Raw genomic sequence first — 25,277 nt, 5'->3', positions numbered from 1 at the left:
CATGGACAGCGCCACTCCTGCTCCTAGAGTACCGGAACAGCAGCAAGCCAGGTGCCGGGTTAGACAGGAAAGCCGGAGAGATCTGAGATGTGTGCCAACAACCCAAGTCCCAGCCCTTACAAGGAGACCCAGCTCCAAGTGACGCACACCTAGACCCCACACCCACGCGCGGGTCGCGAGGCACCCAACTGCACACAAAGCCCCAGACCGGAGAGGCAGACCCCGCCACAGGAGTCGAGGCAGCCAGGGAAACATGGCGGTAAACGCACAAAGACAGGCCTCCGCGGGCGGCCAAGGGCAGGGGCCGGCGAGGTACAAATGGGCGCCCGCGCCCCAGCCCTCCCACTCCCCAGCCCCGGCCTCCCCCAGGATTTATGATCCAGCTGTTCTCACACTGCAGCCAGTTTACTGTGCTGGGCGGACCTGTTAAAGCCGAAGGGCATTTATTATACTGTGGGGGGGAACCAGGGTGGAGAGACACTTCTTGGGCAGAAGAGGGAAAGGATGAATGGTTTATTGGACTGGGGCTGCAGTAATTACCCCAGGGAGACATTTCTCTCCCCAGCACCACTGCTCCCGCACGGGCGGGGACAGAGGGCTTGGTTTACGAGGAGGTCGGGTGCTGGAGGCGGAGCTTCTGCCAAGCCCCGCCCCTCCGGCCACGCTCGGGAGGCGCTTCCCGCAGCTCTGCCAGGCAAGCAAACTCTCTAGCCCTCCCAGAAGAAGGCATGCCAGCCTTGGTGCCCAGGATAACACTTCACATCTGTAACTTCTGACAGCATCCAGAAAGGTTTTGAGAAGCAAAGGGGCCTAAAGCAGGCTCCAGTGTTGCCCAAGACTGGTACAGACCAATTGTTCTTTTCCACACTGGGAGATTGGAAGCTGACTATGCATGGCATGCTGGCCAGACCCACACCGCTGGAAGCCCATGGTAAGAGTTTCTAATCAGACATAAGATGTCGCCTTCTGCACACATCCAACAGTCACCTCAATGCTTCCTAGACCCAGAAATTCACAGAGCCATAAAACACTAGATATGATCATATAGTCAACACATGCATGCACACGCGCGCGCGCACACACACACACACACACACCTACATTCTAGAAAGAAAACAACTAACCATTAACAATGTTTCAGGGACCCAGACTCACAGCATTTACTCCATTTGAAAACTTCCCATGCAGTCATGCCCCGGGGGGCTAACAGCACATGTGCTGCTCTGTGTGCCAGTGCCCCAGGAACATCAGAAGCCAGCACAGACGCTTTCTGGAAGATCTAGAGCGGTCAAGGGATAAGGCCTCTGCATAATCCAGAAAAGCCCGGGTCTTAGGTGCTTTCTGTTAGCAACAAATCTTCCCAGGAGAACACCACAGCCAGGGGGTGGGGCTTCTGCACAGACCCTGACAGCTAAACTCTCTCTTCATCTACATACCTCAGCTCTTAGCTTCATCCTGGCCATACACGGTTCAGTCAGGAATCTAAGTTATATACTCATCCACAGAACCAAAATACATGATAGCCCCCTTCTGCTGGAAGCCGCTGAACTGAGCAGGGAGGTGGTCTGCCTTCTTGGGCTCTCAGGAGGACTAGAAAGGAGCTCATCAAAGATTCAGAGACCAGCACTGGGATGCAGGGGTCCATGACCAGAAAGGTGTCATCTCCTCCGTCCATTTTAGGTCCCAGGTGTGCTGGTCACCCCATACCCAACAGTGACATCAGGTACAGAAATGTCAATGGCAGGTGGGAAGGGACATTATGTAATGGGAGGGCTTGGGGGATGGGAGGGAGAGTGGGAAAGCTGTGAGCAGGGAGGAAGGCAAGGAGACTCAGTAGAGAAGCAGAGAAGCAGGTGTCCATGCAGAGAGGCAGAGAGAGAGAGAGAGAGAGAGAGAGAGAGAGAGAGAGAGAGAGAGAGAGAGAGAGAGAGAGAGAGAGAGAGAGAGAGAGAGAACTGCCCTCACACTAGGGAGCCTTGGAGCAGAAGGAAAGCTGGCTGGCCTCCAGCCCAGGGAGGCGTCCCAGGGGAGGCCAGTTCTCTCATCTCCCCATAGCTGAGGTGAGCAGAGAGGGGTTCAGTCATGAGAAACTGCTTTCTCCTCTTGTAGATTTCCTTAGTCCCCTCCTTTCTCCCTGAATTCTTTTCAGCCTCTCCACCACTTCATCAGTGTCCCGAGCTGCCCTCCCCCTCATCCTTACCTCCTTCTACCCTTGGAAGACACCCCACACACACAGGCAATGCTCATGCCAACACGTTATAGTTGTTGGCCCCATTTTCTTGACTGTGTCCCGGAGCATCAGGGGCCGTGACAAGACCCTTCTGGGAGACCTAACACTGTGGAGGGATAAAGCACCCTGCACAGTCCAGGAAAGCCTGGATTCCTGTTCCCTCTGCCTGACTCCTGCCCCTGCCAGCCCATCATCTCTGAGCCAGCACCTGTCTGTCTCCCTTGCCTTCTCTTTCATGTCTGCCCCTCTTTCCCCTCCAGTGCACCTGGACCTCTTTCCTAACACCTAGCACCATTGCCTAGAATGTTCTGTCTGAGTATCTGAGGAGAGCCAGAAGAGAACAGCAGGGAGGTCTGGGTAAGGGAAGGGCATGAGAGACCCTGAAGAGGCAGAGCTGGGGTGAGGATGTGGGAGAGAAGTGGAGAGTGCTGCCTGTGGTAGGGATGGTAGCCGAGATGGCAGAGAGGGAACAGGGGGACCTGAAGAGACTGCTCCTGGGGAATGGAGGAAACAAAGTAGTGGCATATGGGGGGCAGGGAGGGACAGGGACAGAAAGACCGGATATGACATGGGGTGTGGAGATCAGGGGGCTTCTTGCAGACACAGAACAGTCATGGAAAAACCAAGAGTGTGGAAATGGGAGGCACTGAGGGGAATGGACGGGACACAACAGCATGGTTGTAGACAGTGATGGAGGAACAGCAATGGGGCTGAGCAGGGAAGGTGAGGGACGGTCTGAAATGAGGATGGCAAGGCACTGAGATGGCAGGGAGGAGATGAAAGCCCTGAGAGGGGAGAATGGAGAGAGCTGAGGAGCACAGTGCCCAGACAGCAAGGGATGGAGGGCTCAGAGATGGAGAGGAGAGCCCCGCGGTGGGCAGGGAGCCTGGGCCAGGAGGTGATGAGGGCTGGAGATGGAGGCCAGCAGAAGAGGAGCACGAATGGGGGTGGTAGGGGCTTAACTGAAGGACACGGTGAGGGAGATGAAGCTGGGGTTCAGGACGGAGCGGGAAGTGATAAATAGACTAAACCCAGAGCTGATGGGGTCTCTGGATGGGAGGTGGCTGAAGCCCTGAGATGGCACATGAAGGAGGGCCTGAGACAAAAGCAACGGTTGCCAAGATGGGCAGGTGTGGCAGGAAACGGGGCACCCGGCATAGATGTTGTGGGGTACAGTAATGGAAAGTGACAGGCTCCTAGAGTCTGAGGGACATAGACAGGAGGTGATAGGTACAGAGCTGGGAAGAGATGGCCTCTTGAGAATCCTAGGAGGGGGAGGGTCTCAGATATGGAGGAATGAAGGCCTGAGGTCTAGAGGGGAAGTGATCGAGTCTAAAGTGTAAAGTGACAGGGCCTGTTCAAGAAGGAAGGGCAGGGGCTTGGAGACAGAGGATATGAAGGACTGGGCTGGCAGTGAATGGAGTGATTCGGGCTGACACAGGAGAGAGAGGGAACCTGGGAGCAGAGAGACTGGGCTCCGGGGGTGACATGGGGAGGGTCGCAACTGGAGGCAGTGCAGAGATGGGGATGGAAGGTGAGTAGGTACCAAAGATGAGAGTACAATGGGGGTGCAGATGATGGGGCCCGCAGACTGAGTGAATTGTTTGAGGGATGGTGGAAGGCCAGGAATGGAAGAGAAAAGGGAAGGTTGCCAGGTAGGCAGAGGTGGAAGGTAGCACACCAGCCGCGGAAGGGGAGGGATGAGCCGGCTGACCGGGGATGGATGGAGGTGATAGAGAAGAGGAATTCAAGGAGGGACAGACAGGGTGAAAGGACAGGCAATAGGGCTCTGGGAGAGACAGAGGCTAACAAAGCACTTGGGGAAGAGCAGGTGCAGGTGAGACTAGGAAGCACTTATGGAGACAGGGATGAGGGTGAGCAGGAGGAATGGAGAGATGGAGGTGAGGGTGGGGCTGGCATGATGGGAGCTGGAGATGGGAGGTGAAAGGGGCTCCGCCGCCGCAAAGCCCAGCTCGGAGAGTGCACAGTCGGGGTGCGGCCCTCGGGGCTCCCGGGGCCTGGGCGGAGCACCCAAGCCCCCCAAGCCGTCCGCCGGCGTCGGGGCGCCACTTACCGTGCCCGCTGCGGGTGAGGAAGGGCATGCGGTTGATGGCGATGGGCACGGTGCCGTGCTTGCTGTGGAAGTGGTGGACGTGGTGGGTGGTGCTGAGGCTGGACGAGACCCGGGCCCCCTCAGCCGCCCCCAGCAGCAGCAGCAGCCCCAGCAGAAGCGGCAGCGGCGGCGGCGGCGGCGGTGGCGGTGGCGGCAGGGGCCCGGCCAGGGCGGGGGGGCGGCGCGGGCACCCCCCCTGCCCGCTCCCCCCGGGGGGCATCTCGGCCCGGGGGCGGCCACCTCACAGCCCCATGGCCGGGGGCGGGGACGCGGGGCTGCGCGGCCCCGCGAAGCCCCCCTCCGGCTGCGAGCTCCGAGAGGGGGGTAGGGGTGAAGCGAAGGAAAACCAGAGCCCGAGCCTCAGTCCGGAGCCAAGCAAATCAACTGGATCCCGCCGGGGAATCCGGGGTACGCGCAGCGGGAAGGCCAAGGTTCGTGGAGCCTGGATCCATCGCGGGCGGCTAGGGGTCCCCCCTCAGGCCGGGGCCGGGCCGGCGCAGAGGGCCGTCAGCGGCCAGCGGGTGGGGGCATGGTGCTGGGGAGGGGACGGTAGGGAAATCCTGCGGAAAAACCCAGCGGGGCGGGAGATGGGGTGCGCAGAAGCGACGGAGGCCCGGCTCCCCCGAAAGCGAGAGCCCCGCGGAACCGACCCGGCGCCGCTGCTGCCCGACAGAGGCCAGAGAAGGAAGGAGGGAGCGGCCGGGGGAGGGGGGCGGGAGGAGGGGGAGGGAAGCAAATCCGGGTGATGGGGGAGTGAGGGGAGAGGAGAGGAGGGGAGAGGAGAAGAGGGGAGCGGGGCCAAGCAGAGGAAAGGCGCGAGCCTGCGAGATTCCGGCGGAGAGATGGAGGCAGCGGAGTGTTGCTGCAGAGGCTGAGAGGGCTAGAAGGGAGAGGGAGGGAGGGACACAGGGAGGGAGGGAGGGACGGAGGAAAGGAAGGGAGGGGAGGGGAAGCGCAGGAGGAGGGGGGGCAGGGCGGAGGGACCCGAGCGGCTCCCGATCTGCGGGCGGCGCTGGGCAGCTCCACGGCGTGGCACCTGGCTAGCCCGCTCGGCGCTCGCCTCTCCTATGCGCGCGCCTCGCCCCTCCCCCGCGCTCGGGAGCGCGCTTTCCACCATCACCATCACCACCACCACCGCCACCCCCCTCCGGGAGAAGGGGCCCTGCTGAATAATTGAACAGGACTGAGGCTAGCAAGAGAGGCCGCTCTCCTCCTCCTCCTCCTCCTCCTCCTCCACTACCACCACCACCACCACCATCACCACCCCTCCCCCATCTGGACGAAACCCAAAAGTGCTTGCTGGTCCAGCTCGCAGAGATGTGGCCACAGCCCTCTTTAGCTGTTCCCCCTTGAAACACATGTGCACGCTGGATTGTGGACCGGTTCGGGTATGAAAACACCCACGCGTCCCTATAGGCACCAAGTGTGCCGGGAGGCACACAGATCAGACACATATATGCATGTGTGTGATCAGATATTGGCATACCAAATGTTTGCAGAGAAACAGACACACATACATGTTTGATTATAGGCAATGAATGGCCAACATAAACTCTCCACCCCCTTAAAACTCAGTCATCTATAGCTATAGAAACAACCCATCCACAGCCCCAAAGGCACTGGAGACTCCTCTCTCTCTCTCTCTCTCTCTCTCTCTCTCTCTCTCTTTCACACACACACACACACACACTCACACAAATACACACTCACACCCCTGCCTGCCAAGGTGCTTGCTTGGCCCTACTCAAGGCCCCCATTCCTTTTCTGCAGCCCTCCCTCCTCCCCTCCCCAGTTCTCCTGTCTCCTAGCCTCAGCCCCTGGCTCCCCAGGGTTCTCCAGGACGGTTGTTCAGAAGGACAAAGGCTCCCAGGTCTGATTACACCCAGCTGAAGAAACCTTTCTGTCTTGGGGTGGCCCCTTTCACTGGGATCTACTTTCCAAACTTGGGGGTGGATTAGAAGGGCTTGCCATGGCCCCCAGAGACACATGCAAATAAAATCCCTTCCCCCACCTTTGGATGCAGCCTTCACACTCCCATCATCAACCTGCTTGGACAGGGGAGAGCAAGCAATGCAGGAGGCAGAGGAGAAAAGACAATGTAAAGACCCTGAACTGAGCACAAGTTGGGCAGGTGAGTTGAGAGGGAAGGAAGGCCCTGCTGAGAGAAGAGGGGGCGGGGGAGGCCGGGGTATTGGTTCCAGATTCCATCTGGTGCAGAATTGTCATGGTGAGCTCACGGGTGCAGTAGAGATCCTGGACAAGCCAGGTGTGGGGCTGATGTCTAGAATTCCAGCACTTGATAGACCAGTACAGAGAAACGACCTCAAGCTGGAGTCTAGCCTGGGATACATAGCGAGACTGTTTCTGAGACAAAGGAAGGAAGAAAGAAAAAAAGCAAGCTCCCTCAGGACTGCTGAGGTGATGGGGCGGGTCCACACGCATGGCTTCAAAAGTGGAGAACAGTCCTTGGTGGTGCCTAAGAAGAGGCTCCCAGTGGTGCACAGCCCCACAGAGGTGAGAGACAATGGGGTGCGGTTCTACAAGGTCCTGTCTGCCTGCCCACTCTCTCCCATCCTTGGGGCCCTGGTTCTGGAGTACAGCCGGACACAGCCTCAAGCAGACAGAAAATGTATGGCCCCAGAGGGAGAGAGGAGGGAGCTGGTAGTGGTGACAAGAGAGGAAGGGAAGCCGTCTGGAGGCCAATCAATATTGGTGAAGTGGGAATTGGAGAGAGCTGGAGGGGGTGACGCTGGGGGTGGGGTCAGAAGAAGAGAGATGGAGGTGTGCAAGACACCAACAGAGGATGCAGAGATGAGAGGTGAAGATGCAGGCATGGGGAGAGGTATCAGGCTGGGAAAGGCCAGAGCTGCCTCAGACAGCAGCAGCCCAGGGACTCTGGTGTGAAGTTCCCCTCCACTGACCCCTCTTTCCTCTCAGTGAATGGCCCCCTTTTCATTCCCCCTACTTGTCTCTTGATTGATCTTTTTTCTCCAAGCCAGAGTTGACTCTTGAGAGCTCCCCCTGCAGCCCCCAAACCTTCAAAGCTCCCATGATACAGGTGGGGAAACAGAGGCAAAAGACAGGAAGAAGCTGTCCTGAGGGTCGGATCTCCTCTTCCTAGTCTCTCCATCCAGGCAGTTCTGAACACCCTCCCAGGGCCCGCTCTGCCCTGCTCCCCTGTCCCGTCCTCCCCACCCCTCTTCACAGACACTCGACCTCCTTACTGATTTCCTCTTGACAGTGTGCAGGGCTTTCCGTCTGGAGTGTACTGGGCTCCAAGAAGGAGCTGGCATGAAAACCCAGACAGAGGAGAGGCCCTGGGAGAAAGGGGAGCGTCGCAGACACCCCACCCAGTCTCTCACCCTGCCCTTACAGCAGGGCAGACCCCAGAGCAGCTCCAGCCGGCTTCAGAATAGCACCGAGCCCTTAGGGGACTCCAGGTTTCACCCACCTTTTCTTATGGTCCATAGCTTAGCTCAAGCTATGCCACTAGGTACACAGACCAGTGTGTGGAATGACGACACCCCCAGGGCAGGGCTGGACCCCCAGCTCTGGTGTCTCTTCTTTCTCCCAGTCAAGAACCTAGAGACTGTCTCTCCCCACCCCTGCCCAAAAGTAGCCGGATTCCCTAGACACATCCTGCCTCCCCTCCAGCTCTGGGCCTTTCCCAAAGCCTGTGCTCACGTGGGAGCACAGCCGTACATGGACAGCCATACTTGGGCCAGATTCCCTCTATCCTGAGCAAGAGAAGCCCAGCATGGGCATCAGAACCACTCCCAGAAACCCATGTGCAGCAGGGGTAGCCACGGCAGCCAAGGGCCCCCAGGTTCTGGCAGAGCTCCATCACTGAGCTTTGGTGAAGGGTCACATGGGAAGGTTTGCCCGCGGCACCCAACCATCAGTAGGAAGGGTTACAGAGAACAGGGTTTGTGCCGGCTGGAGCCAGGTAGAACCACAGCAGGCTGAGGTGCTCCTAAGCTGGCTGGGAGGCTTAGGGAGGCACATGGAACATCAGGTCAGATGAAACTCCTGGGGCACAGAGCTGGGAGGGCTGGCCACACCTGAGAACCAGGAAAGTGCAGGGTGGGGGGCAGGGGCGGGGAGGGGGGAGCATGCTGGACATTTTATCCAACAGTCACCCAGGAGTCCCATACCCTAGGATAACTCGGAACTCCAGTTCGATGAGGCAGAGCCAGCGGAGTGGCAATGAGACAGTGCTACCCACACCTGCTGTTACCAACCCCCCCCCAGGCGGCTACAGGCCTGTTGGCCCGCTTTCACATGGTGTTTGAAAAGCAGAGAAGGCTTATTGTGTGTCCGGGTGTGTGTCTTTTCTGCATGTCACCCACCCCATCCCCAATCATCAGAGAGAAGGGCCAAAACCTCCACACCCCCACCATACCCCCACCACCCCCCCATACCCCCATGGCTGACCCAGCTGTCTTCCCTCTGCCAAGCTGTAACCAGCTGATGGCCACCAACCTCTGGGGACTAGAAAATGCTGTCAAGGCTGTTATCTCTGGGGAGGGGCCTCAACAATATGCAAGCTGGCAAGTGAGGATGCTAGGGACTGACCTTGTGGCTCAAGGGGACAACCTGCAGCTGGGATTCTTGGGGAGAGAGAGGGGGAAACAGCAGGACCTGTGTCTAGGGAAATCAGATGTCCGGCCAGCTCAGAACCGGGAGAGACCAGTTGCCAACAGATGGCTCCAGAGACTTGGGCAGCAGTGAGGGGCAGCAACCATGAGCCTCTATGACCTCTGTGGTGATGGAGCAGAAGGAAGCAAAATTTCTCCTCTTCCCACCCAGGCAGTTCCTGTGGCTGAGGATAGGATGGCAGCACCCACAGCCCAGCCCTGCTGGCACTCACGGTCATTGCAGACAGGGCCTCCATAAGAAGTCATAGTACAGTCACAGGTAAAGCCATCCCACTGCTGCAGACAGACACCCTGGTTGGCACAAGACTCTTCGGTGCAGGTGGTGCTGGGGCCTGGAAAGAGCAGGAAGGAGAAACGCCCCAGGCTTAGCCACGTGCCCAGGGGCTGTAGAAGTTCCCCAGCCAGCCAGAGGCTCTGCCCTTTGATCCATCAGACTAGAAGGGCCAGATACTAACTGGGGTGATGGGGTGGGATAGAACAGGGGGCACTCAAAGACTGCTAGGCTTCTGACTAGTAGTCGGGGTGGGAGGCAACAGGGAGAGTATGTGGTCCGTCCTTTGCCTGCCTGCCTTGTCCCAAGAGCTCTTGGGACAGGCTCCTGAGGAGGCCCCTTGTCAGCCTCAGGGCCACACCTAACTGCCCCACACTGCCCACACTCACCGTCACAGCCCCTCTCCACCTGCCCGATGCGGTGCAGGGCGTCAGCGATGAGGTCCGGGAGGCGCCCATTGAGGTCCACAGAAGCCAGGCAGCCTTGAAAGCCATCCCGAGAGGCCACCAGCTTGGGCAGGTTGCTGAACATATTCTTGCTCAGGCCACCGATGTACAATTCCCCTGCAAAGGCAGTGGTGTCAACACCCCACCTTGTCCCTACCCCTGCTCCCGGATGCTGACACCCTACCACTGGGTCCTCCAGACACCTGAAAGGCTCATGGTATCCCTAACAGACACAGCAAACCTCAGCTTCCCCACCAACACCACCTCTTCCTCTTCTCTTCCCTTCGCCATCTGTGTGTTCCCCTCCCTCAGAAGCCAGATGCCTGGGGTAGTGGGGGCGAGGGGCAGCTGGAGGGACCCGCTCCATGTTCTCTCCTACACGCTTGATTCCAGTTCCGTCCTGTAATCAGGGCCTTTCATGGATGCGCGGCTCTACAGCCTTTCCGCCCCCGCTGCCTCCTTCCCAAAGACTTGTTTCCCAGAACTGCGGGCCTTCTCTCACTCAGCAGCCTTCTCTTCTCTGATGTCCTCCTGACAACTGGGGTTCTTGGGGGAGGCCTTCCTCAGAGATGTCTAATCTCCCCCGTGGGCCCTAGTTCTCCTGCATGTCTACTGGAGTTTCGGCAGCCCTGGACATCATAGCTGAAGCCCCGCTCCCGGACCTGCTGCCACTTCTGAGTCTCTGTAACACATCGCCCTCTCCTGGGAGCAAGGTGAATTTGCAGCACTGCCAACCAAGCTGCTGGATCTGAGCAGTCGGGAGGTGAATCCACAGTCTCTGAAGGTCTTCCCCAGGTTTTGACAGTTTGGGTTACACGGACACACGTGGAGCCTGTGAAGCTAAGGGATGCTCCAGGCATGTGTGTGCAAGAAGGTCTCGTGGACCCCAGATGGCTCTGAAACAGCTGCAGCCTACGTCTCCTATTCCAATGCCCAGTCCACCACCTCCTTCTCCCCCTACCTCTCCTGTTATTCGTTTTCCTCCTCTTCCTCTCGGCCACCTACACTGGGGACTGGCAGTGACAATTTCAGTGACTGCTGTAGAGTCACTGGAGATGGTGGGACCCTGGTGGGAAATAGCCTGGCCAGTGCTCCATCTGAGGTGGCCTCACAGGAGAGCCCAGTAAGACACAGGTGGGAAATGTCAGCCAGACACCATGGAGAACAGGAAAGAGGGGTGAGGGAGATCAGCCTTGACCCCCTTACGGGGGCGGGGGATTGGTCTCAATGGAGAAGGGGGTCTGGGGTAAGGCTGGCCTTCTCCAGAGGTTCCAGCCCCACCTTTGAGATCCAGATTTCGGGCACCGTTGGAATGCTGCGTGACTGTGCGGGAGTCGATCTTCAGTGTGTGCACGTTGCCTGGGTCCCTGGACACCACCACATTGTGCCATTGGTTGTCATTGACTGGTTTGTCTGAGTTTCCCTTCATCAAGGACGGGCCATTTCCCAGGTCAAACACGTAGTGGATGTACCTGCCCCATGGTAGGGAGGAAACACCAGATCAGACGGGCACCACAGAGATGCCAGGCGAGAATGAGCTACTGCTAGCAGAAAAACTAGGGGCCTGGAGCAGAGGGGTAGACAAGGGATCCCATGGGAAGGGACCAAAAAAAAAAAATGACACTGGAAGCTTGTGGCATGAAGTCTTGTCCCAGGGAGGTCACGGAAGCACTTGCTCTTGGGTCCCAAAAGAGACCTGACAGAGGGGGAGTTTTGGTAATACAGTAGGGGTCCCCTAGAAGCAGGGTCTGAACTACTTGAGGGTGCAATTCTCCAGGGTAAGAGAAAGACTTGGCTGACTTCTGCCATAAAGAGGACAGTGGCCAGAAAAGGGACGTGACTGGAAACCCTGGCAAGGAAGTGGCCGAGGAGCCAACAGCCCAGAAGCTGGGTTGGGCTTCTCCATCTTGGCTGCAGAGGGACCCTCCTGGCTGATGACTAAGGATGTGACTCTTGACCTGATGGCTGGGTATGTTGAACCTTCCCAAAGGTCAGGGAGGAGCTCTCTTAGGGTCAGCAGGGGAACACCACAGTGCCCATCCCCTCACCCCTTGACCAACTCGATGACGATGAAGTCATTGCCGTTGCCTGAGTTGAAGAGCAGAAGTCCATCCGGGGCCGTGGTCTTAAACTGGAAGAAGAGATGCATGGAAGCGTAGGCTTGCAGCGTGGCTAACGCCAGGTAGCTGCTGCGACTCTTGAACGTGACAGGATCAGCCACGATGGCACGCAGGCCAAAGCGGGCATTAAGCTCACAATAGGTGATGTCTCCATCTTTGCATTGGTCCATGTAGGGTTGACCATTGAACACCAGCCCACTCAGGTGCCCGATGAAGTTGGAGGGCACCACAGAGATAAACCGCCGCTCTGTCATGATGCCCGTCTCAATGTTGTGGAACTCCAGCCGAGTGTGGGCTCCTGCCATCTGTCCTGCTCGGGACAGAAGACCAACATCAGGGTCAAATAGTGCACAAAACACGGGGTCACCTCTAGAACAGGGCCTCGTCTTCCTGGAAAAATCATGTCCTCAAACAAGGCCACAGGAAGGGATCTTACTAGATATCCTGGGCCAGGACTACCAACCCACCACTCCGGGGAAAGCCTCAGCAATCAGTGGAGGAGCAACAGGCTTCCAGGAAGATGCCTGGAAGGAGCTGAAACGGTCCCTGGGGTCCAGACCCATAATAATAACTTCTCTAGAAACAACAACCCAGGCAGAGGATACCAAACATAGTGCTCTGGAAATATGTCCAGCATCTTGGGTCTAGGCCACCTACCCTCCACAGTCACGTTGTCCACAGACAGCTGCAGGCTCTTGCCACGCCGGACCACCCTCACCGTGTGCCATTCATTGTCATTCAGCTTGTGCCCCGCAAACAGTGTCTCGGGGCCTTTACCTGCAGCACCAAGGGGGGAGTGAGCATAGCGCGACACATGGCTGTAGGCAGCGCCCCAGGCAGGAGGCAGCCCACCTGCACATGGATATACTCAACTTCCTGCACACACCAATGTGCACGCCCCTCACCTCGAACCTGGAGTGCATGCAGGGAAATCTTCTACACCTGGAGTCACAAACCCCACCTAGTCCTGCCATTTTGTGTGACCGCAGAGGATACCATTGGTTACGGAATGGTAGCCAGGAACACAGGCACACCCTCCTCTGTTCTCCTACGGACCTTTAGTGTGACGCTAGCAGCTGATTTCTCAGACCTCACCCTCAAAACGCTACACACCCCAAAGGAAACTTCACTTCCATGTGCACAGCTTGGACCCACTGTGGCCTTCCTGTTTATTCCTGTTTAACTCTACACCCTGGAATGGCTAACCCTATGTAGCGCTCAAGAGCCTGCATGGCCACAGACATATTCTGTTTCCTGGAAGCTGTGACTATGGACAGTTGATTGACATATGATTGTCAACACCCACATCTGTCAGGTGTTCTGGGTTTGGAAGCACCTCTGGGCTACCCCTGGATCCCTAACGCTGTCTGCCTGGGGTTTAGGGTGCTGGCTTTAAAGGGCCTCAGGTGTGTGCACACACTATGACACAATTGTGCCTTCCATGTCCACATCTCTCTGCTCAGTGACAGAGAGACCTGGGCCTGTCCACATTGGCCTCCCTTCTAATTCCTGCTTACAGCCCTCACAGGCAACTCTGCAGACTCAGGCATTACAACGACTTAAAAGACTTTGAGGCTCTGGGCACGCCCCCACCCCTCCTACCCAAATCGTCTTTCCCATGTACTTCGCCTGCCCCCTTGTGGCCACTGGTGGAGATGCATCATTGAGTCTCCAGATTTTATGTTCTCGCACCAGGTACTGCCTAGCTCCAGATTTCTTCCTCCTGCCCTGGCTCTCCCTTTCCCAGAATCCATAACCATCCTTACCAACTACCTCTTCCTGGTTCTGCTTTGTTTTGTCCATCCTGCCCTCCACAATTCCCCATCCCACCCCCATACCTGTTCCCCTCCCCACAACCCCTTTCAAGCCAATAATGAAACTGTCTTCCCCCCTCCCTCCATCCCTTTCTCCCTAAACCCCAATGTCCAGCCTCCCAGACCTCTTGGGTCGCTGCAAAAGAAGAGGCAAGCCACTTACTGGGTGCGCAGCCGACGCGCAGGCAGTCTGGGGGGGCCATGGGGTGGGCAGAGGGGGAGGGAGAAAAAAGGCAAAAACAAGGTTTTGTGTGTAATTTTTTTTACATCCTTCACAGGGAGGGGCATCTGCAGGCGGGAATTCCCCCTAGGGCCACTTTCTGGGGACCACGCGTGCCCAGGTGCCACCTCTCCCCGTCCTCAGTTGGACCCATGTCCTTCATGCCCTCAAGAGGGCTCCAACCCTCCCTAGCGCCAAGAGGCAGGGCAGTCAGGTGGTGGGAAGAGGGCTTGTGTTCCCCTTTTGGAGGGGCCCAGGCCTCTCATGTCTAAGGGAGACGGGCACCTTGGCAATCCCAGCCGTACAGGGGATACAGGGGATGAGGGCTTGACCGACCCCACATCTATCCCCTAGGAGGGAGATGGGTAAGGAAGGCCAGGGCCCCTGCATCCCCTGCTCTGGGACGACACCCTGCTTAGAGCTCAGGTGTGACACATCACTCCTCAAGCTCTAAGCCCAAAACAGGGGTCTGCCCCAGGGCCCCCTTCCTAAGGCCATAGACCTCCCAAAGCCCCAGAGGCCAGCGCCACCTGAACAGGAACCTTCCTTCTATCTGTCCCTGCCCTGGGGGCACCGAGATACCATGAGGGGTCAAAGAACTCCGCCACCCTGCAGAACTAGTATTTTGTCAATTTTTCTAAGGAGCCAAGGCCTCCCATAGGGACACCAAGATCTACAAAATGTGACTTCTAGGCACAATGCAAGTCACATACGCAAAGGCCCTCAGTCCTGGCCTGGGCTGTCCCCAGTTTCAAAGCTGGAAGGGTTTCACACGGTTAGAAAACCCATGTCTACACAGAGCCCACATCTCAGGCCAGCAGGAGCCTCTGATCAACCCTTTGGTTGGTGGGAGTCAGCTAGCCTTCAAGGAGACAGTCTTGAGTCATTTGTACTATACCACTTCAAAAGTCCAAAGCCCTGGCCAGGCTTGGAGTGATGGGACTGCCTGGGGCTGGAGGTGTGGGTGTGGGTGTGGGTGCTGGGTCCTTGCCTCAGTCCTATACACACTGAGTGACTTCAGACAGCTCTCTCTGAGCCTGGGCATCTCTTCCTCACTGCTGTGAGGCTAGCAGGTTACAGGTGTGCCCTGCTCTGACCCTGGCCTTTCAGAGAGTAGACAATCTTTAACCCTGGTTAAGAGTGACGTCCATGTGGGTTCTCCATGAACAAGCTCTGCCCGGGTGCACGGTGGCCCTGGATGCACCTGGCATCCCTCGGGCCTCGGAAGGTTCCTGCAGTGGCGGTAAACAAATACCCACTGTGGCTCTGAGGGTCATGGGCCCTGGGGCAGTACAGCTGAGCTCCACACGCGTTGTCAACCACAGCAGAGTGGGAGGAGCAGCAGGGACCCTGAGCCACAGCCTGGGCACCCAGGGAACAGTGGGAGGTCAAAGGACAGACACGAGAGGAAGCGAGGGGTCACGGAGAGAAGAGGCTGAGAAAGGCAGAGGGAAAAAAAAGAGGAAGAACCAAGAACGATGAGGGTCAGGAGGCTGTGAGGATGAGGGGAAGGGTGCCAGGCCCTGGAGTCAGGTCCCAGGGGCTCTCTCCAAGCCAGCAGAGTCTTCACCAATGAAGGGTCCAAAAAAGAAAAAAGGGGGCTGGAAGTGAGGTCAATGTCCTGTAAAGGAACAGAGCCAAGTGAGGAGCTCGACTTTCCTGTCCCGAGGAGAGGAGAGTCAAGGAGTGTCGGTGTCCATCTGTCCAGAGAAGAGGTGACAATTCCAGCCTACCCTGCAGTGATGCCTCCCAAGGGCCTCCTTCAAGATGGGTATCAAGGGGGCAGGGCCCTCCCCGAGCAAAGCAGGGACAGAGCTGGCTGGAGAAAGCAGCCCTTCCACCACATATCCCCAAAATGCTGTTCAGAGTGTGATAATCAGTAACCCACCAGCCAGCAGCCGATGCCTCAAGAGCGGAGAATGGGTGGCCGTGCTGACGCTGGACATAGAGATGGGGCTGATGGTGTGAGCCTGAGAGGGGAGGGGGAGGGGAGGGGGAAGGGGAGGGGGGAATGGAAGAGGGCACAGAATGGGTGGCCATGCTGATGCTGGACATAGAGATAGGGCTGATGGTGTGAACCTGAGAGGGGAGGGAGGGAAGGGGAAGCAATCTACAGAGAGAAATGAATGGAAAGGTTATGGTTCCTGGTTTGGTCCAAGGCACTTCCAGGTTACTGTTAACTGTTACAGTTACTGTTTCTCGGGGGTGGAGGTGGAGTGGAGGCAGAGCTTCCAGCTCCACTCAAGGAAACTCAATAACACAGCCCCATCTCTCAAGAGGCATCGCACAGAGCACCTGCCCTGGTGTCATCTTTACTCAGGCTCCCAGCCTATAGACAGTCACTGTCCAGCCCCTGGTGGGAAGGCAGTGAGCTCTCTTGGCCCCAGGAGCTAAAGGGCTCTGAGATGTCATGTGCATCCCTGTGACTTAACACGTGAGGAAGGATCACGAGAGAAAACCAGTGAGAACCGAGGAGCAAGGAGAACTCTGAGGAGGGCCCGAGGACACTAAAGAGGAAGGGCCCGGTGAGAGGAATGTCCACCTCAGAGGCGGGCATCTCTGGACACCAACAGCTTCTGAATGGAAAAGGAAATCTACATGGGTCGAGGCTGAGGGACGACCCCCTGTGGCTCACCTGTGCCCTGAGTGGAGACATCACGGCACTTCCTGGGGAGAGGAACAGGCCACACTGAAACAGGGTCAAGAGCCCAGGGGACACAAGCATTCCTAGAGGCAGAGGCCAGCTCCCCTGCTTGGGCTCTCGGCTTGCTCAGAGGCTGAGCTGCCGTGGAGGCTGCTCTCCAGTCCCTCTGGTTCTCTGTCTGCAAAGGGGCATCAGAGCCTTTCTGCCTGGCGCTCTCTGTTTTGTTGGTTTTGGTTGGTTGGTCAGTCGGTCTGTCGGTCGTTGGTTGGTTGGAGTCTTTTGTTTGTTTTGTTTTGTTCTGTTGAGACAGGGTTTCTCTGTGCAGCTTTGGCTCTCATGAAACTCTCTGTAGGCCAGGCTGACCTTGAACTCACAGAGATCCATCTGCCTCTGCCCCTACCTCCCTCGAATGCTGGGATTAAAGGCTTGGGCCACTGCCATCACCACCCAGCTGGCCCTCTCTTAAGTAACAGGTTTCCCATCTCCAGCAACCATCACCGAGGACCCCTTCTACCAGGGCCTTCTCTGGTGCCCCAGCTCCTCCTCCGGGCACAGCTCTGAGTTCTCCTTCCTGGGAGTCTGCTGAATTGCGTGGCTACCTCTCCAACCTCCAGCCTTCCTGCTTGCAAACACAGACCACAAATCAAAGGCCAAACCTCTAGTTCCTTAGCAGTGAGCCCAGCCCAGGACTACGGCCTTCATGTGGCTGCCTGTCTGGAGCCTGGCAGGCCCTGCGTGGTTGACAGGATGAGGAACAGAGCGAGGCTGGCCGACTCTTTACTGGCAATGCTCTGTGGAAGCAAGCCCCTGCACTGGCTCCCTCCCCGTCCCAGGCTGATGTGCCACACTGGAGTGTATGTGGGAGCCACACTGAGGTCAGCCCCAGGTGCTCATTCCTTAGAAGCTAATCTACCTTGATTGTTGAGAGTGTCTCACTGGGATCGGGAGCTCACCAACTAGGCTACGCTAGCTAGCCGGTAAGCCTGGAGATCTCCCTGTCTTTGCCTCCCCAGCTGCAATTCAGGTCATTATGCTTTCGAGACAGTCTACCAACTGGGCTGATTCCTCAGACCTGGGGGGAGGTGGGGAGCAGACTCAGAGAGGGGAGTTAACTTACCAAGTCATAAAAAACAGTGGGGTTAGACCCCGAGTCTTCTGGCCCCAAGCCCAGAGCTCTTCCCGCTCAGCCCCAGGCTGGACAGCTGGGCAGAGCTGGCTTGTGTCTCTAGTGCCTACACAGAGGCAATAGACCTCTAGTTCAGTGGTTTTCAACCTGTGGGCCGGGACCCCTTTGGGATGGATTGACCCTTCCACAGAGGTTGCCCAAGGCTTTATGAAAATCCCGGTATCTACATTACAACTCATAAATAGCAGAGTCACAAAAGCAGCATCAAAAATAATTATACAGTGGGGAGTCACCAACGTGAGGGACTGTGTTAGAGGGCCTCAGCATCAGCAAGACTGAGAACTTCCGCTCTGGCTCCTGCCCAGCTTCCACACTGCTCCTGTCTGGAGCACGGCAGGCCCTGGCTGGTTCACAGGATGGGAAGAAGGAATTCTGGGCTGTACTGGTTATGCTACATGGAAGCAAGCTCCTGAACCTGGCTCCAGCTTGGGTCCCTCTCGCAGGCAGAGGTGCCACATTGGAGTGTACTTGGTGCCTACACACCCCTGTGCCCTCCTAGCAAGTGGGATCTGCAGACAGGTGCGTCTGCACCAAGTGTCTGGTCTCAGCTTTGTCATGAGCTATGTTCACGATTAGTTCTCAGCACCCGTGTCTCTGTAGATGGGGGAGTGGGGCAGGGAACAGCCAGAGGCATAGGGCAGAGGCTGTTGTTGGCTGTCATCAGTCTGAGACATCCAAACTAGATCTCTCTGGATCTTGTTCTGACTTCTGAGATTCATGAGCCCCAGACAGAAAGGCAAGCCTGGAAGAAGAAGGCTAAATCTCAAGAGTTATGTCCCAAGGGCCCAGCAAGATAAGTTTTCCTGGCCGTCTCTTGTGTCAAGAAACAAGAGCTCCTTCCCAGGGGATCGAGAACAATCCACGAGGCCAGTAGTATGTCTTCTCTGAGAAGCAAAAGCTCGAGGCTTCTCCTGCTCTGTCCCACCAAACAGAACAGAGCCAAGTGCTTGGTCATGTGAGAGCAAGCATATGCTCGGCAAAAGGAGGGGCTCCTGTGCTGTGTACCCCGTTAAAGACAGAAAGACAGGATGACACGAGGTCCTGGGTAGGGCATAGCTGAGGTGGGAGGTCGGTTGTGTCCCCTGGCCACCCTGTCACCTGCCACCCAATTCAAAGGGCACAAAGTCCAGGAGAAGGATGTGTGGAGCCAGGGCAAGTCTCTAAACAAGGCCCCTGAAGCCCACAGTCTATCCCAGACACGCTCTAGGGATCAAGATTATGGTGAGAGTCCAGGTCCGTGTTTGAGAGCTCAAAGCTCTGTGTTCCGGAGAGTACTCCTCCCCTGTGACCAGAACACACGGGGCTCTGCTTAGACTCCGGGGCCTGAGGGCTTCTACGGGGCAGTCCTTGGCTGTGGCACTTTCATTGTATGCAATGGACAGCTTGCATCAGCAGCCTGGACACTGTAGGGCCTCTCTGCTCAGAGGGTCCTACACTGCAGTCTGTGAGGTGCCCTCCCGGCTCTGCTGGCCCTCACTACAAGACTTTTTCAAGCCAAGTGAGTAATTCTGCTCTCTTTCAAAAGCCATGGCCCACAGTAACCTAATAGGAGAGTGTTATCCTATGCCCCTGCAGATGGGTAGGCAAGACCTGTTCTTACCCAGGGGTAGCAGCAGAGACAGTGAGTAGTCTGAAGGAGAGGGCCAGTAGCCTGACCCAAAACTCTGACCGTTAAAGCCCATGGGCTGGGTTTAGCACAGGCAACTCCCCTGGCCATTACCGGCTTTCTTACATTGGCCAAGTCAACATAAAAATTTCATAACTGGGCCAAGAGCGGTGGTGCACACCTTTAATCTTACTTAGCATTCAGGAGGCAGAGCAGGTGGACCTCTGTGAGTTCAAGGCCAGCCTGGCCTAAATAGTGAGACTCTGTCTCCAAAAAGAGTTTCGTAATCTGTAAGACAGGGTGAGCAATGCCTGCCTGGTGAACTGGTATCTTCCCAGAACAGCCACACGACTCCTATGAGACTCAGCCAGGAACACAAGATGCTAGACAAGTGTGATGTAGTATGTTCCTGAGCTCAGAGTACACACATAAACCTATATACAACACCGCAGAGACAACATCATCATCTACTCCAAGCTAAGGGCAGCTGCATGCAGAGGCCTGTCACTGGGCTGCTCTGAGCCTGGGCTTCTTCCTAGCAGGTGTCAACAAGCAACTCCATAGTGAATAAGTCAGTGAATGAGCAAATGAATGTGCCAGCAAGCAAGAATGAGTTTGTGCCATCTTGTGTGTGCAGGACAGATGTCACCGACAATAGGAGTGACTTGGGAGAACAGTTATCACACTCAGATGCATTCTGACAGGTATGGTCACTAGCCCACAGTATGGTCGGTCAGCCATGGCTGCTCTAGGTTATGTATCCTCACCAGAGACAGCCCTCGGAAGCTCATATTCGGGATGACACTACCTATCTCTAAACTGCCGAGGTCACCTCTGGCTGGTGCCACCACCAGCTTCTCCAGACAGAGGGGAGTGTAGGTCAGAGTCAGGCCATGGAGAGGCCGGGAGGCCTGGGACAGGGTGGTTACCGAGGTTGACGGTGAGCTTCATCTGCCCCCCGTCCAGCTCGAGACGCAGAGTGTCGGCCGACTCCCTGGAGGTGGTGGCCATCATGAGTCCATACGCCCTCTGGGACATGAAGCGTAAGGACACATCCTCTGCTTCCGTGTGCATCGCAGTGGGCAGCATGATCTTCATGTACATGGAGCCGTCATAGCTTAAGACCGTGGCCTCTGCCCAGGAGTGGAGAGAAGGGGAAGGGGAACAGAAAACGTGGCAAGGGAAGAGAGAAAATGAGAGTCATTACTAGGAGAAAAGTTGGGGGCCAGCCTGAGGGTTACTCTGAAGAGGAAGGAAGCATCGGGGTGGAAAATGGGGTCCTCCTGAGGACACAAGACCGGCCTCACCTCTCTCGCAGACCCGACCCAGAAAGCCGGTCCCGATGCAATCACAGACGAACCGGTTCCAGCCCTCTCGACAGATGCCCCCGTTTCGACAAGGGGCCGACGCACACTGCTTCAGGGTCTCCCGGGAGCAGAAAGGAGCAACGCCCACAGCCCCCTGGGCCTCAGCCAGGCCCCGCAGATCTCGACTCCGTCCATCGATGAAGAGGTCTCTCACACAGCCCACGTAGCCAGCCCGGAGAGCAGCTGTCCACACCTCAGGGGGCAGTGGCAGGTCCACTCGTCCCCCCTCGGGGAGGCCACCCAGGTACAGCTCACTCTCCAGGTCCAGGACCTCGCTCTCTCCTGTGGCCAAGAATGGCGTGCTGCGGCTGTTCACAGAGATGGAGCCTGGGGACCAAGGCAGAGCAGGCCTCAGTGTGGAGGGAAGTCACAAGTCTGAATAGGGGTGTCTTGAATTTGCCAGAGGGCCCCTCCATTCTGCGCCCCACAGTAGGTTCAGGACAATAAGCAACAGCCTTGGCTCTGGGGTCTAGCCTCATTGGCCAACTCTTCCCAAACTACCTAAGTCCAGGCCCTTGCGATCCAGATGGAGAGCCCCACCCAGCCCAGCCCAGCATGCTATAGGCCTCTGTTCAGACCCTTCCTAGACAACTAAAAGAGACCTCCAAACTATACAGGAGGCACATATAACCAAAAATCCTGTCCCTAAAAAGGGTCAGATCATTCACCGGGTTATTCCTATCCACAGCCTCTGGGACCAGGAGCTGGAGGCAGAAAACCTGAAGACTGAAATAACTGAGTTCAAAGCCCTCTACCCGAAACAAACACCCAGCAGCTCTTCCAACAGTGTGCCAGGCAGCCACTGCTCCAAACACATCACTGAAGTCTCGTGGCCACCCCAGGGACTTGGTCCTTTACTAACCAGTTTTGAACCAGTAGATAAGGCTTACAGAAACTGGGGAACCTGCCCGAGGGCCACAGCAGAGGAGCAACATAATCTAAGTCCCACGTAAGCAGCCAGGCCCCAGAACCTGCCGTTTCCTCCCTTCAACCCTACAGCACTGCCTGGAACTGGCTCTGTGGCCAGCAGGCAGGATGAACAGGAAGCCAGCTAGTGCTACAGGCCTGGGATACAGGCAGGGGGCCAGGAGGGATCTGGGCCTCGGCTCCGAAGTTAGAAACGTCATTTTGTCTTGTTCTGTTTTAGCAGCTGTTGGTTTTGTTTGTTTTGCTTTATTTTTACTTATGTGTGAGTGTTTGTATGTCCGTGTGCATGAAGGTACCTACAGAGGCTACAAAAGGAGGTCAGATTCCCCAGAGCTACAGTTACAGGAAGCCGTGAGCTGAGAACCAAACTCCAGCCCTCAGCAAAAACGTTAAGTCTCTTAACCACGGAACTGTCTCTAGCCCCTTATTGTTTCTCATGTAGTAGCTCAGGCTGCTGTAGGACTCACTATGTAGCCTAGGCTAGCCTCAATCTCATAGTAATCTTCCTGCCTTTGGCTTTAGAATGCTAAACTTTCAGACATGCAGCCCCAATCAACAGGCCAGAAGAGTTCTCTGGGAGGAAAGACAGATAGCGTGGTTTCAATATGGTTTGTTCTCTCCAAAACTCAAGTTGAAATTTGGTTGCTATGGTGTGAGTTGTGTGGGACACAGGATCTTTAACAATGAGGTCACTAGCCGTGACTTTCCTTCAAGGGTAGGCTCAGGAGTGAGTCCCTTAGGAGAGCAGGCCGCTAAACAAGGAGGTGCCTGCTCCTTCTTGTTTCCTTTGTGAGGGAATGCCTGCCCTTCAGTTTGGCTCTGTGTTAGGACAGTACAAAAGCCTCCCCATAAACTGACACTAAGCTCTTGGGCTTCAAAGCCTCCAGAATTGCGAGACAGGTAAACTTTCCTTTATAAATGCCTGGTCTCCGATGTTCTCCTATAGCAACAGAAAACAGACTGAGGCAGGGCTCACATTAGGAAAAGACCTGGAATCTGGTGGGAGTTTCACAGCCTTTATTGTAACCTTAATCTGTGGACCAACCCCTTCCCTCCTGCATGCATGGGTGTGTGTGTGTGCATGTGTGTGTGCCTGTGTGTGGTGTTGTTTGTGCTGGTTCAGGATTTTTGGGGGAGGTGGTTGTCTTTTTAATCAGGATACCATGCATCTCAGAATGGTTTTATGTAACCAAAGATGACCCTAAGCCTCTTGGCCACCTACTTCATCTTCCAAGTGCTGGGATCATAGGCTTGCACCATTGTGTCTAGCTTGTTCATATTTGTTAAAAGATTTTTTTTCTTGAGATAGGGTCTCATTCTATAGCCTTGGCTGCCTGAAACTGTCTCCTCCTCATAGTGCTAGGAGTAAAGGTATGCCTGGTCTAAATATATTCTAAATTATACATATGCATATATATATGTATATATATATATATATATATATATACATATATATATATATATACACACATACATCTTCGTGGCAGTATGCACTTGTGAGTGCAGATACCCGCAGAAGGCAGAGACTTGTCATTAGACTCCAGGAGCTACAGGCAGTTGTGAATCACCAAGGAGGGGGGGTGTAGGAAAACAAGTTTCTACAAGAGCAGTGCACACTCTAAACCTCTGAGCAACCTCAATATATACACTGAGACAGGGTCTTGCTGTGCAGTTCTGACTGGCCTATAACCCACTCTGTAGACCAGGCTGGCCTTGAACTCACGGAGCTCTCGACACTTCTCTCCCAAATGCTGGGATTAAGGGCAAGTCCCACTATACCTGAAAGCCGAAAATTTTTACTCCATGTTTTCCCTTTTTAGATTTTGACAAACTCTTAGAAGAATAAGAGAGGAGGAGGAGGAGGAGGTGGCAGCGGCAGCAGCAGCGGCTATGCAGCGGCAGCCAGGTACGGTGCTTCACACCTGTGATCCCGACACTCAAAAGGCAGAGACAGGATGACTGCTGCATGTCTGAGGCCAGCCCGACCACACAGTGAGATGCTGTGTAAAACAATAAAATAAAAGCAACGCTTGCAAGGAGCCGCTGGGCATCGTGGGCGCGGATATGGCAGGGATCTCGAGAAGGAGGGGCTTGGAGGCTGGATATGAACACACAGACAGGGTGGGGACAAATGGGAGGGGCAGAACCCCCCTACAGACACAGCTCCCACTAGAAGCCAGTTTCTCCCTCAAAACCTTATTGACCCAAAGACGGGAGATGCACTCCCAGGCCCCAGGCTCCCTTGCACTGTTTTATGTTTTTGGTTTTTTGGTTTGGTTTGGTTTGGTTTTGGTTTTGGTTTGGTTTGGTTTGGTGAGACAGGGTTCCTCTGTATAGCCCTGGCTGTCCTGGAACTCACTTTGTAGACCAGGCTGGCCTTGAACTCAAGAAATCTGCCTAGCTCTGCCTCCTGAGTGCTGGCATTAAAGGCGTGCGCCACCATGCCCGGCTCACTGTTTTATGTTTGTTTGTTTAAATATACTTTATTTTTACTTATGTGTATATGTGCGTGTGCCTGCATGTATGTAGGGATGTGAGCCACCATGTTGCGTAGGTCATCCGCAACTCCAAGTTGTTGTTTAAACTATTGTTTTATTATTTACTATGTGTGTGTACATGCCTATAAAGGCAGAGGAGTTTGATCCCTGGAGCTGAAATTACAGGTGTTTGTAAGCCTCCAGATGTGGGTGCTGGGAACCGAACTCTCATCCTCAGAAAGAGCATACTGAGCTGTTTCCACGCACACGAGAGAGAGAGAGAGAGAGAGAGAGAGAGAGAGAGAGAGAGAGAGAGAGAGAATCATCAGGCCTGACCAGTAAGAGCCTTTACCTGCTGAGCCATGCCACCAGCCCTAGGCTCCCTTCAATACCGTGGCCCCAAACCTGTCCTCTCATGACCAGGCATCACCTTCCTCAGGGTCCTGCTGCTGGGCCCCTCTCCTAACAGGATCCCAAATGTGGCCCCTGCGATGGCCTATCTCACTGTTTATGGCCAGAGTCCCCAGAGCCTGCCGTGACCCATCTTTTGGCTAACTGCTGGAGCCGAGTGCTGAGAGGAAGAAGGAAGCAACGGAAGAGCTCTGGAGAGGGAACTGAAAGGAACTCTGACCAGCGGCGCTCCCCAGTATGGAGTAGGAGCCACCTGACTCATTCCTTGACAGAAGAAAAGATAAACAAGATGTGGGCATGGCACTGTTATTCAGCATTGAGAGGAAGGGAGTTCTGACTCACACTACAACACAGATGAACCCTGGAAGACACTCTACTCACTGAAACAGCCAGGCATAAGACGACAAACATAGGGGCTGGAGAGATGGCTCGGCAGTTACAAGAACTGGCTCCTCTTCCAGGGGACCTCTGTCAATTCCTAGCACCCACACGACAGCTCACAACTGTCTGTAACTCCAGGTCCAGGGGATCTGACACCCTAAGATATATGTGCAGGCAAAATACCAATGCATGCAAAGTAAAACAAATAAGTCATTAAAATAAAGAGGTCAAATATACAGATAGGATATAGTGGCGCATGCCTGTTACCCTAACCCTCTGGAAGGCCAAGACAACAGGATCTCCACTCCAAAGTTATTCCAAAGTTAGACTGGACTATGTGTGAGACTCTGTGTTGAGTGGAAAGAAGAAAGGGAAAGGGAGGGAGAGAGGGGGAGGGAGGGAGGGA

General features: G+C 55.6%; 1 protein-coding gene across 24 annotated transcripts in view; it reads right to left on the bottom strand.

The window, feature by feature from the left end:
• Nrxn2 (neurexin 2) overlaps window positions 1–25,277 on the bottom strand; it is a 118,451-nt gene that overhangs the window by 34,485 nt on the left and 58,689 nt on the right. For 10 of the 24 annotated variants that reach the window (XM_029472642.1, XM_029472631.1, XM_029472646.1 and 7 more), the window contains 8 exons: window positions 20,616–21,002; window positions 20,238–20,441; window positions 13,816–13,842; window positions 12,496–12,624; window positions 11,767–12,148; window positions 11,000–11,190; window positions 9,662–9,835; window positions 9,214–9,333 (listed from right to left, as the gene is read on the bottom strand). In XM_029472642.1, the coding sequence (XP_029328502.1) occupies window positions 9,214–9,333; window positions 9,662–9,835; window positions 11,000–11,190; window positions 11,767–12,148; window positions 12,496–12,624; window positions 13,816–13,842; window positions 20,238–20,441; window positions 20,616–21,002 (1,614 nt within the window). Of the gene's footprint in view, window positions 1–4,304; window positions 4,564–9,213; window positions 9,334–9,661; window positions 9,836–10,999; window positions 11,191–11,766; window positions 12,149–12,495; window positions 12,625–13,815; window positions 13,843–20,237; window positions 20,442–20,615; window positions 21,003–25,277 lie in introns of those variants that run through there. The other 14 variants (XM_021151512.2, XM_021151513.2, XM_021151515.2 and 11 more) reach the window with 3 other exon arrangements.

Source organism: Mus caroli, chromosome 19 (assembly GCF_900094665.2).
Source record: "Mus caroli chromosome 19, CAROLI_EIJ_v1.1, whole genome shotgun sequence".
Taxonomy (NCBI): Eukaryota; Metazoa; Chordata; class Mammalia; order Rodentia; family Muridae; genus Mus; species Mus caroli.
This window is presented reverse-complemented; position numbering and strand designations above follow the sequence as displayed.